Source organism: Megalops cyprinoides, chromosome 14, assembly GCF_013368585.1.
Source record: "Megalops cyprinoides isolate fMegCyp1 chromosome 14, fMegCyp1.pri, whole genome shotgun sequence".
NCBI lineage: Eukaryota > Metazoa > Chordata > Actinopteri > Elopiformes > Megalopidae > Megalops > Megalops cyprinoides.
Genome location: NC_050596.1, coordinates 24,610,838 through 24,629,297, shown reverse-complemented (window position 1 = coordinate 24,629,297; position 18,460 = coordinate 24,610,838). Strand labels below are relative to the sequence as shown.

At 40.0% G+C, this 18,460-nt stretch overlaps 3 protein-coding genes across 4 annotated transcripts; all 3 read left to right on the top strand.

Annotated features, from left to right (window-relative positions):
* The first annotated feature begins 87 nt into the window (after positions 1-87).
* LOC118788655 (uncharacterized protein C2orf80-like) lies at positions 88-7,670 on the top strand. Of its 2 annotated transcripts, none has more exons than XM_036544630.1 (9): positions 88-163; positions 2,238-2,380; positions 2,701-2,782; positions 3,413-3,492; positions 4,836-4,923; positions 5,495-5,572; positions 6,045-6,132; positions 6,600-6,709; positions 7,429-7,670. In XM_036544630.1, exons 2-9 carry the CDS (start codon positions 2,340-2,342, stop codon positions 7,495-7,497), a joined length of 636 nt encoding a protein of 211 aa, XP_036400523.1. In that variant the 5' UTR covers positions 88-163; positions 2,238-2,339; the 3' UTR covers positions 7,498-7,670. The 2 variants fall into 2 exon arrangements, with proteins under 2 accessions (XP_036400523.1, XP_036400524.1); XM_036544631.1 differs by having other exon boundaries at positions 123-178.
* A 632-nt stretch (positions 7,671-8,302) lies between these two features.
* Positions 8,303-10,254, top strand: LOC118788890 (gamma-crystallin M2-like). Its single transcript, XM_036545081.1, has 3 exons — positions 8,303-8,311; positions 8,839-9,081; positions 9,979-10,254. The coding sequence occupies exons 1-3, from the start codon at positions 8,303-8,305 to the stop codon at positions 10,252-10,254; spliced, it is 528 nt and encodes a 175-aa protein (XP_036400974.1).
* A 2,643-nt stretch (positions 10,255-12,897) lies between these two features.
* LOC118788821 (gamma-crystallin M2-like) lies at positions 12,898-14,115 on the top strand. Its single transcript, XM_036544929.1, has 3 exons — positions 12,898-12,906; positions 13,073-13,315; positions 13,843-14,115. The coding sequence occupies exons 1-3, from the start codon at positions 12,898-12,900 to the stop codon at positions 14,113-14,115; spliced, it is 525 nt and encodes a 174-aa protein (XP_036400822.1).
* Positions 14,116-18,460: the final 4,345 nt, after the last annotated feature.

Sequence of the window (18,460 nt, the reverse complement as noted above, 5' to 3'; positions counted from 1 at the left end):
TATTGTTAAAGTGATTGACAGGCGATGAATTATTCAGTAGGAGCTGTCCACTTGAGTCTGCTTACTATCACATTCACATAGGAACCTCAGCAACTGATCGAAAACATCTTTTCTTTTGGAGTCCTCTTGAACCCGCGTGGGTACACTGCATGGAAAAAGAAATGTGAGTGTTACTGAGGTACGTCTTTATTCAGGTGAATAAATGTGGTGAGTTAGGAAATTTCTTTGCTTTTTCTACTTTTCCTTTTTACTGTATATGGACTGACATTGGCTTCAGACTTTCTCCACGTTTTAAAGAAGTGTATCAGCTAGTTAGCTTGATGAGCAAATGAAATGGGTGTATTATGCTTTTGATGTATTATGCTTCTAGTTACATCATTTAGACTTAAGTGGAATGAAAAATAGGAACATGTATTCTTCCTTCATTAGTGACAGGCTTAGACTTCAAACTAAGAATGTAACACCATACACTCAATGGGCATCTATTGCTAGGTTCAAACCATGTATGCCACGTATGTAAAAACAACCAAAACCTGTTTGGGGTTCTGTTGGAAAATAAAGGGAAAGCATTTTTTATTAGATGAACATAGAATTAGATGCAAGCTTTATTTAAGGCTACCTTGTTAGACATACTAAACTTTTATAAATTAATATAGGCATTATATAAATTCATATAAGGCATCCTGCTTGGTAAGCTATGTCCTTAAGGTGTATTTTCAGATGTATTGGGAAATATACTCCAAGGAAATATCATTTTAAACTGACTTTCCAGAAAAATGGCATTAGACATACATATATTGTAAATAAGGGTGATTGGCAGGTTGGTTACTTGTCATTTTCAAAAGAACAGTCCTTGGTACTCACTATAGCATCAGTCTAAACCCCATGCATGCAGCTTTCCATACTTTATACAGTGGTAATGAACACCGATTAGTTTCTAGAGCTCTTGAGAGGCCTAAGCCTTCAGTGACCTGATGCTGTTCACTGGACCTCTGTGTCAAATGCAAGTATCCATTTTCTGACTGTTGGTATAGGAACCCTGTGTGTGGTGTCGGGTTTAGGGTGCCTTAGGCTGTGGGCCCCTATCAGAGGAAAGCTGACCCCCATGTTTTAGTGATGTAAAGGTGAGAGGGTTATCTGCAGAGACAAGCAGGGGATGTTACCAAATCATTCTACACTCCTGCTCCTCTTTCTCCACTTATCTCTTTTGCTCACATGTGCTCTCCCTACCCTGCCCTCCTGCCTGTCCCGTCAAGTTCGATATGGGATTAGCCAAAAAAAGCGATGTTCACAGTTTTTAAACCGAGACCAGATTAAGCATTCTTCTTGTACATCATCCCAAAGTGTTGCCCTTGCTATAGAAGACATCAAAGAAAACCTGCTTACAATGGCACAAGGGGACTGTTACCACAGTGACTACATGTACGTGCTCATAATAGTATGATTATCGTCAATACTGTGTTTAAGACAATATTTTGATTGAGCTCTTTATATGTCTCTGTAAAAAGAGGCATTTCCTGAGCACTCCTTTTCTTATAAATGATGGATGAGTCATTTAAAAGGTGGAAATGGAGGGACCAGAGGCTTTGCCCTATAGTAACCTTGGAACAGCAGCAAGCCAGTTTGCCTGTGCTTTCCTGCTACGTTCATTCAGGTTAAGTAACTACAGCTGTAAGAATCATGCCATGCCATTATTACATCCATCTCATAATATTCATGTCCTTCAAGACATTTAGCATGAAACCTGTCTTTTGTTCACTCCAAAAATGTTGGCTTTTGCCAACCAATTTCCTTCTTGTAGATATATCTTACTGGCCAGGTGGCATCAGCATCACTGTTGTCAGTAATGTTGTTAGCCAAGAAAATATAATTTCTCCTCTCAGTCATAGTACAGTTTTAACACAAAGCAAGAAGTGCAATTAACTTGTTTACATGTTCCAGTAGTTCTAAAATAATGTGAATAAAATTGGAGAACTCTATGTCTCTTACTGCCCTTATGTTTACTGTGACTAAGGTATTTACATGACTTCTGTCTAACTTGTAGTATTGCCTTAATTGCATTAAAATTACATTGTAAATGTGGCCAAATGACAGACATGGGGATTTTGCTCCCTTCAAATTATCAAATTTTGACAGGAATTCTGGTATTTCTGCACATACCCTGAATCTATATCTATCACAGTAGCTGCTTATTTCAGTTTTTTTTTTTTTTTTGTTTTCATGGTGTGGACACTCAGACGAATCCTCATTAGTGGTCCTGCTGCTGAAGTGGACACCCTCCTCTTTCTGTTGTGCTACACTCTAACAGTGTGAGATTAATTGAGGATTTGCTTATATTCATGGGAACAAGACGCCTGAAGAGAGACCTCCAAGCCCTGCTGTAAGTAGCGATTGGATGATTCATGCTGGATTTGAGCTTTCGTGCCTTTTGAACAGAGCGGCTTTTGCAATTTTGACAGCAAATTTAAATATGGATACCATAGGCCTGAATGCCATCGTCACATACATATATTGTAATTATAACCATGTGTAAATGTTATATTTTTGATCCAATATATGATCTGTGAAAGGTATACTCATCATTGTTTAATAGCTCAGAAATGGAATGTTGCTTGGAATCTATAAAATGTTTTGTTGATTAAAAAAAAAAGTAGCTTTCACTCCTGAGGGATCTTAAACAGAGTTTTTCCTCTGGAACAGGGGAGATTACATTGGACAGAGGCTCAGAGAAAAAAACTTTGATCCCAAGGGAAGGAAGGAGTCAACCTTGCTGGATGAATTGGTAAGACCTGTTCAGAATCAAAGGAAACAACCCAGACCCCTGTTTTGTCCTGTCCCAAACTTTATTTGGGGGTCAGCATTTGAGGTGTGTGCAGGCTAGTCTTTCTTTACACTTGCTACTGAACAACAATATTATGGAAGATTCAGCGTGGAAATGGAATCTGTGATGATGTCTTATTAACTTCACTCAGCAGAACAATGTGATACAGTAGAGAAAATTACTAATTCTCCTGCTTCCACAAAGGAGGTGAAGACTTAAGAGAGAGGGGATGATAAATGGACTTGCAACAATAAAGAGATAACTTGGCACTGATAGCTTTTTTGCCATGCAATACAACACAACTCACATCTCATGGGACTCAATATTCTGAGCTGAGCTCAATGTTCTGAACAAGAATATGTACATATTGATAAAAAACCCTTGTTCACTTAATGATTAAAAACTGCACTCACAGTATTTTTTTTTTTAAACCAGTGCCTTGTTTGACCAATTTGGGTGGCACATGTTCATGCAGTATTTTTTTTTTTTACAAAGGTGTTGTTCATGCAATGCGCCTGGTACTAAAAATACTGTTCATTGTTGTCATGGTTTTCATCAACCTCTCTGTACCGGTGTGTTTATTTTCCCCAGGCCCATTATGATCTGGCCATTAGTGTGGCCCTGTGGTGGCTGGAGCAAGAAGGGCAAGATGCCGTTGAGAGTGGCATCATGTGAGTACCAGGCAATGATGCAGTGTTCGGTTTCACATTACCACCTACTGCACAACATCCTCACTTTTGCTGCCCTCTGTACATTTAGCTGCAACCTTTTTATATTCCTCATAGCAACAATTTATTGTATGGCACAAATTTACTTTACAAATAACCTGAACACAAAGTTTCTTCACATAACTGAAAAATGCAGCAAGTTATGATAGTAATACTGAGTTGGGATACACTGTATAAAAAAATTCTGTTTTAGCTGAAGCTGACAAGGTTGCCGGCCTTTTGAGGGTGTCTACCTTTCTGCCATTCGGTTTTCACATATTCCTTTTGTGATCTTTGACAGCACACAAAGTAACAGAAAAACAAAGGATAAATATTATCAAGTATCAAGTATATTAAATGAACAAAAAGAAAATTTTATACTAATGATAAGTACAACTGTGAGCAGAAAGTACAACAGTGAGCAGAAAGTATGAAGGCTCAAGCAGGAAGGAGCAACTGTCTCAGCATCACAAACTTAAGCAAAAACTGGTTTGATGACAATGCAAATATTCTGCCTACCAACTGTCATTCACATTGGAGAAGAGCTGAGATGTTTAAAGCCTGTTTGCTGTGTCTATGTTGCCTGGAGTAAGTGTACCTATTGACTGTAAGCATAAATTACTAAAGAAGTGCCCAAAATCAGAAGGATCAGTTATAAATAAGATGAGGGCAAAGTGTACCACATAATCACAATACTAACACTATGTCATGTTTTGTGTTAGCCTTCTGGTTTTAACTAAAAAAATCACAGGATTATTAGCAATTTCATTCCAATTTGCCAAATATGCATATTCACTAGCTCAAAACAACCATTTTATTTCATGCAACAATTTTTCCTTTGTTAGTAAAACTGAGCTGAGAACACTTGAAGTGTGAGCTGTAAAACCATCAATCAGTCACTTATTCTGATGTCTGATTCAGCTAAAGGGCCACAGAGTACTTTGTAGAGCCTGTTAGAGAAAGGACCCAAGATGATCTCTGTCTTTTCAATGATTTACAGCAGTAAATTGGAAATCATCCTGTGCTTATATTACATGTACACATTTAAATCTCGGCACCCATAGTTCTTTGTTTGGTTTCATTGATACAAAGTCTGCTCAATGGCTGTGGATAATATCACCATTATAAATTATGCAGAAGCATCGGTCCAAGAAGATAGCCTTGAGGGATCAGTTATTCCCTTGCACTGAACAGGCAGCAGCCTATAGCCCGGTAGGGTACATTAGTCTAATCAAATCCACAGTGATTGAAATGTGAGACTTTGCCTGTGCTGCTCCACCACTAAATTCTAATTGTTTATTCTAAAGTGGAGCCAGCAGCGCCGGGTGTAGCCAGTACCCCAACCATATGGAACGAGAGGCCATGATCCTGTCCACCTTCACTGGGATGGTCCTGGTGAGGCAGGGGGATGGTGGGAGGGGTGGGAGGATGTGTGTTACTGACTGCACCCCAGGCCACTTCACCCTTGATCACCTCAGTTTTCTTCCCCCCAATCACTTGAGCCTTCTGTCTACTCTGGCTGTTTTGCATCTTAGGTTAAGCAGAGACCCCATCGAAGCCATTTCAAAGCCTTGGTGGGATTACAAACTGTATGTGAACATGTCAGAAAGCATGATGAACTGACTCTAAATATAGATAAAAAATAAAAAAATAAAATAAAAATAAATAAAAATATTTATTATATTTATTATATTATAAATATTATATATATATATATATATATATATATATATATATATATATATATATATATATAAAATAAATATGTAATATATATTTATATTATAATCAATAAAAAATAACTGAGGATATGAGATGTTTTTTTTTTTGCAGAAGGGAGAATGTGTTATAAAAAACATCTCCTAAATTCTACTAATTTCTGCCCCCTGTTGACCATTCAAGGTGTTGCATCACAGGAACTTCTATGAGAGCTTCATCCTTTTGACCTCTCCTCTCCATCTTCCAGAACAGCCTGCCTGTTAAGGAAGTCCTCTCCCTCTACAGCTGCAAGCCCTCTGCCTCTTACATGCATGAAGACACCAAGGTAGGCCCAGGAAGCATGAAACCTCCAGTAAAAATATCACCATTTCAAAATAGAAAACACTTCTGTTTGTGTCTTTAACTTTAGAGTAGTGTTGCTACTGTCTGCTCATTACTGCCTTATCCAAGCAAGGTATTGAAAACAATGTACTTTGCCTATAGTGTTACTGAACACAGTGGATGCTACTAACCTATGCAGCAGTGTAGCATAGTGGTAAGGAGCAGGACTCATAACTGAGAGGTTGCTGGTTCAACTCCCAGCTGGGGCACTGCTGTTGTACCCTTGGGCAAGGACTTAACCTGGAATTGCATCAGAAAATATAAATGGGTAACATACAAAAAAGCAAAACTGTAACCTATGTCAGTCAATCTGGATAAGAGCATCTGCTAAATGCCAATAATGTAATGTATGCTGTGTAGTGCGTGGTAATGTATGGTTTGCTGTAAACCCTGCTGATCTTCTTACACCTCTACAGAGCGCCATCGTCCACCCCTTCACGCTGTCCTATCACCCGTTTGCCATGCTGAAGTCTTACAAAGCTGTGGCGCATTCCAAGAGGCACTGTAAGAATATCTGTTGTGTATCTGTTTGTGCATTGTCCTCTCACACCCATTGACTTTTTGCAAATGAAATCGATTCTCATGGCTACATGTTGAAGCTCAAGTTAAACTTGAATTCATGTGTTACATTTATGTTTTATTACTATGTTATTGTGTATGTTTATCAGATAAATGTTATATTTTTCTGAAAATGTTCATTCCGCGTGATTTGTTCTCTGTTTGTAATTGTGTCGGTTTATCAGATTGCATGGTTTGTTTTTCTGTCATTTTGAATCGCTTGTCTGAATGCCTTCTGTGAAGTACACAGTGGCATTCCTTTTGTAAAGGGATGGAAATTGAGACTGAGATTGATTAATTGACTGATTATCCCAGTTCTGATAAAGAAGACTTTCTTTTTTAGGCCTAGTTAAAAAAAAACACTGGACAGATTCAAAAACAAAGTGTTTTTTTCACTCACTGGTATCCTCTAGCCCAAAAGCTGCAGCGATGGAGATCTGGACAGTGTAAGGCTGGCACCCCCTCTGGTCAGAACGTATCAGTACCGTCATCATCCTCATCTTCTCCACAACCCTCTCTCAGTGTGGGTGGCTGTCTGATTTGCACTGAAATTGCCATTGGGGAATATTTGTCACTAGGCTGAGTAACTTTAGCGGAAACTGGCAACAGATTTTTATATACATTTTTAGAATACCACCCTTGCACAGCCCTTAACATTACAAGAAAAAAACTTAATGGGCTGTATCCATGGTGATACTTGTGCAATCTGAATAGGAAGCAAGGTATACTCCCATGCATCCCAGTCACTAGATCATAGAATCCAAAACACATTGTGATACCACACATAAAATAAACAGCGAGTAATATAAGTAGCAGGTGTTAGGGGGTGGGGATTGAAGTGGACCCGAGAAACAGTCTGAAGAGCTGGGTCTTCAGTCTGCGTTGGAAGATGGCCAGTGATTCCGCTGTCCTGAACCCCGTGGGAAGTTCATTCCGCCAATGAGGAACCAGTACAGTCAGGGATCGTGTCTGAGAGGAGCAACCCTGTCATTGGAGTGCTGTGTGTGGGGGCATTGCAGCTCTGCAATATAGCCCCCTAAATGCATCTGGTCCAATGAAGTGTATAGTAGCTGTTAGGGAACTGGACTTACAACCACGGAGTCAGAGATTTGAATTATTCATGTTGGGCAAGGTGTTGAATTATTTCATTAAATATCCGGTGGCATAAACCTGGGTTGAAGGCATCTGAATGGCGAAATCAATAATCCGATAAAGGGACCTGAATCTGTCTGTCACTCACAGGTCAGTGAGGACTCCCTGAGAGACGAGTCAGAACACTACGAAGGCTCAGCGGAATCACTGCATGACTAAAGGGAGGAAGGAGCAGCTCTCATCAGGAGGACAACTCCCCCACATTGATGGACATCCCTGACATTAACACAGTTCCACCTTTTTCTGAGGAGTAGTTACCTACAGGCACAACACATGCTGAAGTATTTGTGTAATAGTTCCCCGATGAACGTTGTAACCTCTTGTTCACTCTACAGCCGACATGGATATTGAATATTGTGCATCATGTAACATTTACCAAGGCTTGCAGACCTGCCACAGGGTGTTGGCTACAAGCTTATTCATCATTAATAGTATGTCAATAAAATATGCTGTGTGTTTGATACTGTGTCAGCCTGGGTCAGACACTTTTGCACAATATGACACGCCAGTGGGGAGCGTTGGTGGGTTTAATTGGCACGATATGTCTTTTGCCCAGTGCACCTTCTTGCTTCTAATTCAGTACATATATTTGCAATGCAACTCTTATGCACTTTCCAGAATGATACCAATTGAGGGGTCTGGCATTGTGATGACATTCAACATTCCAAACCATAAACATTAATTCCTTTATTGTGGATTAGTGGATAAAACGTGTTCTGGGAGATGTATAAAGGGGAGTGAGGGTTAGCAATGTGCTCTGCTAGGACTTTTAGCCCTGATGAATCAGGGCTTTTACATCTATAGACAGGATCAATATTTGGCAGCACTACCGGGGCACAAATCCCAGTCATTGAATTAACGGGACGTGTGATCTGGCGCCCTTTGATTGAGGTTTATAAAACTGGCCCGGTGTCTTTCCCGTAACTGTCAAACTGAGGAAGAGAGCACCAGTGCCTGGGACAAAATGAGTAAGGTAAGACAGGGTGAGATGAGACCTGGGCTCTATGGGCAGGCAAGGGCGCACTACGTTGATTGTAAGGGCATGTGGCTTTGACAAGCAGGCAGTGCCACAGTGTCACTGAGGACTATGTCTTGGATGTTATGTACAAGGACTCAATGTCAGGGCTGCAGGAAAAGGCAGAGCTTATAATTCATGGGCAAACATCAGTAGAAGATACTTCATGATCAAAGTGCAAACGTCAGGGCAGCCCTTCTTGTTATAGTACAACACAGTGATAGAAAAAAGTTGAAATTACAGGTGGAAGTAAAGACATTTTAGGCTGCAGTATGCACCGAACTTAGATCCAAACATTGTTATGGTCAGGGTGAAGATCGAATAATCTTCTTCATCTGACCTTTTTTTTTGCGTTGCAGTTCAGGAGAGTTTCTGATTTGTGTTTTACGGAACACAGAAAAGCAGGCAGATTTCTGTAAACACACTGCTTTCAAATTTGATCTTTGTGCCAACTGACTGACCGCTGCCTTGACCGTGGCCTACAGATCATCTTTTACGAGGACAGGAACTTCCAGGGGCGCTCCTATGAGTGCAACACCGACTGCCCCGACATGCACCCCCACTTCAGCCGCTGCAACTCCATCAGGGTGGAGAGCGGCTGCTGGGTCCTGTACGAGCGCCCCAACTACATGGGGTACCAGTACGTGCTGACCCGGGGCGAGTACCCCGAGTACCAGCGCTGGATGGGCTTCAACGACTCCATCCGTTCCTGCCGTACCTTCTCCTATGTGAGTAGCCTGTCTGGTGGTCATGTGACCGTCCTATGCTATTTCCATGTCTATGCTGTCTGCACCATCTAATTGGCAAATGGTCTTGGAGGCACATCGTGTCTGTGTCATCTAGACGCTCACAAATCAAAGATTAAATTTCATCTGTGCTCCTCCTTTGCAACAAACAACAGGGTGTTTTTTTTATGGATGGACTTTAGAGTGTACAGTTTTGGTTTCCCTCTGTACATTTGCTTTAATTGAGACTGAAGAGACAAAAATAATTACAGTGTGGAAATGGAGAAATGGTGTTATATGCATTATATTACATGCATGTAATTGCTGCCTACCTTTAAATGTGCATTTGGAGTTCTCAGAGCAGTTGTGCTTATACTGCTGTTATACACAAATAGCTACACAGCATGCATTGTACAAAACTGGAAAGTTAGCTCACATTTGAAATGTAGAATAAGTTACATTTAGAATGTGCTTGAATAGCTGGAATAATTAGTATATAGCTGTATACCTGTGCTGTGATTGTATTGTTATCACAGCAATTAAAGGAGGAAGTACTCAGTGTGTGGCTGGAGTTGTGTGGTGGCAGTGGAGGGATAAATGCAAAGCAACGATAACCAGAGGTCAACTCATTTCTGATCATGATTGAGACCCCTGTAGGCTAGATATGGAACTGCAGCTCTGCACCCCCGCCCCCCACCCCATGAGAGAATTAAACACTGTAAAACAGCAGTGGAAGCATTCCCTTGTCCTGCAGTTTGTGTTTAAGAAAAACAGCTCTCTTCTAAACTCCATGAGCACGAACACCCTAATTCCTAATAGGCTTCATGTGCCACGAGCGCCAAGCAGGGGGCGCCGTTTCCCAGCACACCCCGGTCCGTTATCCGGTTTGTGTCCTTGCAGACCAGCAGCGGACCCTATCGCGTGCGCATCTATGACCGGCCCGACTTCCAGGGCCAGATGATGGAGTTCACTGACGACTGCGAGTCCGTCCAGGACCGCTTCCGCAGCCGGGACATCTACTCCTGCAACGTGATGGACGGCTACTGGACCTTCTACGAGCACCCCAGCTACAGGGGCCGCCAGTACTTCATGAGGCCCGGCGAGTACAGGAAGTTCACCGACTGGGGTGCCACTTGTGCCACCACTGGCTCCTTCCGCAGGATCACCGATTTTTAAGGCGGCCTCTCCCCCAGCGTTGGCCGCCGCCTCCCGCTGCTGTAAGCACTGGCTCGTCAATAAAAGGAGATGCCAAATAAAGCGGGTTTTTTGGAGTATTTCATTCTTTACGGGGTCAAAGGGTCTGGGGCAGGTTGTGGGCTCTTCTGGTAGTGCTTTATTGCTCTCGGGAAAGGTCCACTTTGTCAAAGACAGAGTTTTCAAATGAAAAGTACTGCATTACATTCCGTCGTATTCAATAGCGCACTTGGCTGTTTGCGATGTGAGTGAGTTATTTGTATGCTTGTGAGGAACATTCATGAGTCACAGTCTTTCAGGATCTTGATTTCTCATTATTAGGATGAATCAAATTTTTTTTTTTTTTGTCATTGCTTTGTAGTTTTCTATGGGTGCTTTGTCACTATAGAACCAGTAGAAACTGCAAAAATAGAAACTGCAAAAGTATATAACACTCTGGCTACTTAAGCAATGAATGTCTGATGTTTAAGATATAGAAAAATATCCTCATGCCCTCTCACCCTAATCAGTCTCTGAAATAGTGATAAACACCTGTGAATCTTAGAGCCATAAAAAAGACACTGTGGTTGCTTCCCCGCACATACAGATAGAATGGTTTTCAATACTGAAGTTTTACTTTGAAACTGATTCACTTATCACTAAATTCCTTCAAAAGATAATTTTAATAGGCAGAGGGGAGTCAAAAAACAGGGTCAGCCACTAGGTTGCGCACATGTTGTTTAAAGCAGCTGAGATGACATGCAACCCCATCAGTGAATTGCACTCAGAGATAAATGATGAAACCATCATGGAAACAGCGTATAATCTTACAGGTTCACTTAAACTTAATTGAGCTAAACAGAAAATCATTACCGACAAAACTATGAGGCATCATCCGGGATAATATTCAAGCAGACAATGTATTCACAATTGGATTTTACACACATAAATAAAACACTTGCGTGTTTGGCATACATCATGTTTGCAGCCACATATAAATCCCTTGCCCGTATACACATGCTTTATATGTATGTGCACAGTTTTCTCTCATTAACACACTGTTGACATACTTGCATAATTACACAAGTATGTGAGCTTTCAGCTATATTGAATGAATTATACAATCATTCTTCAAATCTGTAGAAGATCACATCTGTAAAGCAGTTAGTGTGACAGACTAGCTGGATGAAAGAGAATTTAGAAGGAAGGGACTGACCATTAAAATATAGTCAAAAAACAATATAAAATACTGATTAATGTAGGTACAGTCCAAATAAATAGGTTTGCAAAACAGCAAAATGTCTCTGTTCCTACAGGGAGTATAAAAGTGGTTCTGTGACTTCTGGAAAATGTAATCTTTTGAGGTCTGTCAATAAATCCCGTCTCCTGGCTTGACCACACTAACATGTGAGCGGGGTGGAGCATTTGTGACTGTGTTGCCATGGTCACCTGGATGACAGGTGGTGTCCCCAGTGTCCGATGGCCTTGCGTGTTGACCCAACTGTACCACAGATATACAGACAAGGACACACTGAAAACATGCCATGTTGGCAAAGTTCCCAATCAAAAAAGGATCATGCACAAAGGCCTTGCATGCCAGGCGACAAAGGCCATTGTGTGAATAGCAGCACACTGTATGGAACAGACACACAGGCCCTGGTGATGAACAGCAATTAAAGTCCATCAACCTCTCCTATATGACAGGAACTCCCTGGGTCACTCATCTTTGTCAATACTGAAATCAATTCATGACATCCATATATGCTTATACAAAGCAATTGGTAACACATGAAGCACTTCAGGTCACTTCTTATATTGCAGAGGCCTTTTGCAGGATACAGGGATTGCTTTTAGTCTCATTGTGTGTACATAAGTATATTCAGGGCAACTGACAATATTCCTAATCCTAACCATTTAAGCAAGCACACAGGTTTTTAAATGATTGGTGTACAAACACAGTTTGACAGAAGGATATTATTTCTGTTTTCTTAGCACAGTTTCCACAGTTTCCAAGTTAAACCTTTCAAGCCCCCTCCCAGGGAGTCAAACATGATATAAGTGCAATTGAAAATACAATGAGGTGACAAAATGGAATTGTATCGGGCTAAATAGGATCCAAAAGTTAACTGAAAAAAAAAAAAAAAAATTGCATTGCAAAAAGATTCTGCAATTTTGACTATTCAGTGAAATATTATTTAATATGATTTATTTAATGGAATGTATGTTAGCTCCATTTACTATGATGATAATAAGTTTGAGAATAAATTTGTTAGTACTGAGTCAATTAATTTGGTCGTGTAACCATAATAATATTACAGAGGATATTACAGATATTACAGAGGAGAAAATATAACATTTGCCAGTCCATAATCCATAACTGAAGGAATAAATGAGCTGTTCAATGGTTTTGACTGCTCCTGCTTTTGCTGGAAACAGCAAAAGTGATAACAGTAACAGTGACTATCGCCGTGGATGTTCAAAAAAGTCACAGTTGCAAGATACACACCTGTAAAGTTTCTGCTGACTGCAGTTCATGCTAATTTGAATGACAAAACCTGTAGTAGCACCTTTCGCCCACTGAATTGTATATATGGAGGACCCAATCTGCCAGCTGTTGCACAGCAAGAGGCTCAACCAACAGCCAACATGGGCAAGGTAGGAATTTTAGCACCTGTACCCTTCCATACCTATCTACACAAATATATATTCACTTAACATGCAGCTGTGTGGTCCTCCAGTTCTTTATGGATCAACAGCCTGCCATGTTTATTTTGCGAGTCTCTTGATGAAAACCAGCTGGTTTTTTCTGTCCGATCCTCAGATCATCTTCTACGAGGACAGGAACTTCGGCGGTCGCCACTATGAGTGCATGAACGACTGTGCTGACCTGCACTCCTACTTCAGCCGCTGCAATTCCTGCAGGGTGGAGAGCGGCTGCTGGATGATCTATGAGCGCCCCAACTACATGGGGTACCAGTACTTCCTGAGGAGGGGCGAGTATCCTGACTACCATCGCTGGATGGGGATGAGTGACTCCATCAGGTCATGCCGCATGATCCCCATGGTATGAGCAATTTGTGGATGTTTCTACCTGTACTACACATGACAGTGCATTTAAGAGTAATGTGGAATGTTCTATAACTAAGCAAAACTCTGGAATTTGTTTGATTGGATGTACCAAGGATTGCAGTGCACTTTGTACTTTCAAATGAACACTTTTCCTGAGGTTTTTATCTTCAAAAACTGACTTATTCCAGAAAGTTTAAAAGGAACTTTGGTAAATGTCTTTTGTACAGTTTACTGCCAGCAGCCCTTGCTTCATTTCATAGTATGTGCACATATTCAGTGTGTGTAATTATTACACAACCTCCTAAAATTCCAATCAGCTACAATCCACTTATAACCTATATTTAAAGCTGGTATAAATCGTTTGAGAACAGGCACAGATTTTTCAATGACCACTATGTGTCACTGTTCACCAACACATGTTTGGCCTACACAACTAGAACAGATGGCATCTCTCACTATGCAGAGTGTCCAGCGTTCTCTGGATTCTGGAACGCATGGAATAATGTAGTCCTTCTCTCGCAGCACCGTGGCTCCTACAGAATGAGACTGTACGAGCGCTCTGACATGGGCGGCCGGATGATGGAGCTGATGGACGACTGCCCCAACATGACAGACCGCTTCCGCATGTCTGACTTCCACTCCTGCAACGTGATGGACGGCCACTGGCTCATGTACGAACAGACTAACTACAAGGGCAGGCATTACTATCTGAGACCCGGAGAGTACCGGAGGTTCAGCGACTGGGGCAGCATGAGTCCCAGGATCGGATCTATCAGGCGCATCATGGATCTCTAATGAAGGAAAGAAACGTCCTGGTGAAATGCCTGCTATGTGCCCTCTTTCACACGCTGAATAAAATGTCAGTGTCAGTCCTCAAGTATTTTTGGTTCTCTTCTTGCTCTCTGCACTTAGAGGTGACTCTGTTTGATGGTGGTGGGGGAAGGGGACTTTGGCACAGGCTGCCTGACATTCTTACTTTACTCAGAGTACTGAATAAAGTGATGCAGGAATTCACATTGGCTAGACAGGATTCTCTCTCTCATTCTCTTCTCGATTCTTGCTCCAGGCTCTCATTTTATTTACTGGATGTCCAACATCTTGCAAGGGGCTCCATGCACAGACTTTTTATCAGTCAGCCTCTGTCTTGTTGCTAAACCACATGATTGAAATTCTTCATTTCTGCTTGCACTGTTTAAAGTTTGTGACACTTGGTATAATAAGGTAATCGATAATGAAAAAAATTACATTGTAAAGAGATAAGCTCCACAGGGTGAAAACAAACTCTTAAAGAGAAAAATGTCTGGGGTGGTACATAGGTATGTACTATAAGAAATCAGTGGGAAAATAAGGTGGAAATCCAAGGAAATGAAAATGGAAGGAAAATGTTATCTCAACCCTTAATTTCATATTAAAAATAAACAATTTCCATTATATTAACCTACCAAATATTTGAAAGAATTATGAATTATAAAGATAATTTATACTTCAAACATTTCAGCAGCAATACAAAGCACAGTAATGTTCCAAGTGCTTTTGACTGAAGTCTTTATATAAAACATTATACAAAACATTCTAATGAAAATGTTGTTTGGAAACTTTCTTAAAGGCACCTGATGCAGGTTAATGTGAAAATGAACCCAAGGGCAGGTGTTTAGTTTTATTTACATATTACATATCTACCACTTAGCTACTTTACCATACATTGCTCCATACTGAGTTGCTCCCCAAGGTACTCAGTGTAGCAGACCAATGAGATTTTTCTTCACACACCTTAAGTAACAAGCTGACTTGTGATCTGGAAAACCAGCCTGTCTTCATGCATGTCTGAAACAGTAAACATATTCAGCACCTGTAAGTCCCTTCTGCAGTTCCACTATAAGGGTAATATTAGAACAAGAGTCTCTCTGCAATGAAGCTGACAATCACCATCCTAACACTGGGGGTCCATCCATCTTCCAGACCCATCACAGATAACTCCTGGTAAGATCGACGGCAGTTTCCCTCTCATCCTCATCATATGTGAAACATATGGAGAAACCACCCACTTGCAGTCAAACTTAATTAAAAGCCAACAAGGGTTGTATCCTACAGAAAATGTGACAATAATGACAATGACAATAATCAAATCTGTAACATAATGTCATCATCTAATGTATTGTGGGTACAGTATTTTAGCTGAAAATCAATTTACTCTGTAAAGATATCAATACATACTTTAAAACTCAGGTAATGTGCTTGACTGCAGATCAGCTTTGAGGGCTTACACAGACACAGAGAAATGCTTGGCACTGTTCATCCGAATAAACCAACTCTCTGGGTTTAATTTCTGTAGAAATCCATCTTTGGTTATATTAGAAAAGCAGGTGTAAAACTTAGGTCACTCTGTGAATATATAGCTTATTGTAAAAGACAACAAGTGAACATGTTACCAGCAGAACATGGCAACCATATGACCATCCTGTAATGAGGCTCTATTCTTTATTCCTGCTGCTAACTATATGCTGCTATGATGATACAGCTTATGATATAGATGGACACATATACAAGAATGTCATAATACTGAATCTCTTATATCTCTTATATATATCTCTCACATTACCAAATGCTCTGCAAAATTCTAGCTTATAGCAGTTGCTATGTAATGAGTTGCTATGTAATAATGTGTGGTGAAAAACTCGCTGAAACATGGACTTGAAGTATACAGACATAAAGGCATATAAAAAAACATCCAGTAATTTAAAAATAGATAAAGAGAAATATATTGTAGTGGGGCAATTGAGATACACCTACATTGATGACTGTCAAAATTAACATACTGTTTCACTGTTTATACAGTCTCACTTTAGAATTAGATTAAATGGCCATCATACCTGTGTAATTATCCTGTACCTTTTTCAGTGTACTTTGTGCATAGCTACCTAGTACTTAGAATTGTTAAACCTGTGTGTGGTAAACTCACAAACTTCAAATTCACACAAAGTATTATTGCAGAAGCTTTTGTGAAACTGTCTTAGCTATCACAAGAAAGGACCATAATATTTAAAACAAATCTTAAATTCAGAACAACAAATTCATTAAGGAAAAAATACATTACCTTACAGAAATCGAGCTAACAGAAATATGCTCCTCATGGAAAACAATCAACACCCTAAATCTTAAAATAAAAGCTTAAAATCCAAAGGTCAATGTCTTTATATGCATAGAATATACACCTAACTAATTTCCACACATGCCAATGACTTAGCTGATCAATTAATTGAAAGGGGCTGTTCTAAACCTACCATACAACAGGTGTGGAAAAAAGCTGACATGGAAGACCAACTAAAAGCAGGGTTGCCAGCTCTCACACGATCACATGCCACTGAAGCATTGAGACCATAACAACAGGTTTCCAGGAAGCACAAGTGTCACCATGAATGCATTAGATCTGGCAACTGTGGTTAAAGGTACATATTAACAAAATGATGCCAAATTGCCAGTCATTCTCTACTGTGTTCTTTAGCAATGCTGCAAAAATAAAAATATCACAGTGAACAAATGGAGCATCATAGTCAAAAATCATCCATAGTTTCCCATAGTCAGACATAACCTCCACCTCCTGCTCGTTGACTTTAGTGTGGAAGGCTTGAATAGTATAAGACCACACAAAAGCATCACCTTTTCACATTTGCATACAGAAAAAGGACACAAAGTCATTTATGAATTGTAATTCCATACATCTTATTTATATCCTGACAAGTCAATGCGGTTTTCTGTATGGCAGAACGACAGAATGTCGGCTTTGATTTTGCAAAAGCTCAATCCTACAACAAAATTACAGCAATCAGCAGCCAATGCTTGCAATGTTATAGAAGAGAAACACTCACAGAAAAGGTGGAGATATTGACAAAAAAAGCTTAAAAGGGAACTGTTTTGGCTCCAGAGTTGATACACTAAAACTTCTGAATGATGAAATGAAGCACTAAAACAGCTACATCTCCACAATCCATGGCTTTGGTATTTCAAATAAAGTTTTTGTTAATTGATTTCTTCAAATGTACTGTTTTTAGTCTTGAACTACAATAAACAGCAATACAAACCTAATCATTTCCAGGCAGTGACATTTCAAATAATACGTGGGAATCTACAATCAGCAGCACCATCAGAAGCATTATTGTCCTATCATTCTCCCTGCTTAAGACTGGGAATGGCCAGGCTTTTGATTTTTACCAGAAACACTGTGAAAATCTTTTTATGCATCACTTTAATTACCACTTTAATTAAGAATAGGGCCATATTGGCCAGTATGTTGCCATCATCAACAAATCAGAAATGCTCTTGATTTATACTGTTTTGAATAGCAAGGGAACAGCATGGTTTGACAGGTTTACTGCTATGATAAGCTTCTACACTATTTGTAAGATAGATGTTTTCAATGAACTTTAAGAACAAACTAAATCAATATTTGCTGAAAGGATTTTCTCATACATTTTTGGAGAAAAATCATGTGAGCAAAACAAACAAAACATCTTCAGCAAAATAATATCATAAAGGAAAAGGAAAATAATAAAAAATGGCCTACTTAAAATGGACAGTTAATATGTGTGAGGTACTCAAATATTAATTGCTTGAGTGGCCCCCTATGATACCACTTGAGCCTCAGTGCTTAATAATAAAATATAATCACAGAAGCAGTCAAACGACAAAAACAAGACATGACAAGCATAAACAGCAGATAAACAGCCCATTGGTGTGAGTTACTCCAATAAACAAGAAGACGTGATAAAATGCAGGCATAAAGAGGTAGATTAAACTAACAGAAATGTGGACAAAAAGGTACATATCGCTGGGAATCTTGCAGTCCTCAGTCATTGTAGTGAAAAAGCGCCTGCGTGCCAAAGGCTTTGTGTTTCTGGTGAGAAAACAAAGCTTCTCCATTATCTGGGCCACGGTTCTTAGAGACAAAGAGCCCAGAACAATTCTCTTTCTTCTTTTTTTGGAACTTTAAACATAATTATCTCTTTTTTTGGATTGCACAATGGTGCAAGTGTAAAGGATTCCAATGAATTAGAATATGAATGCGGCATGCACAGTCTGCAGTTCATGTGGACTATATATACCACATGTGGAGTTTTCAACCAGCTGAGCAAAGGGATAGCAA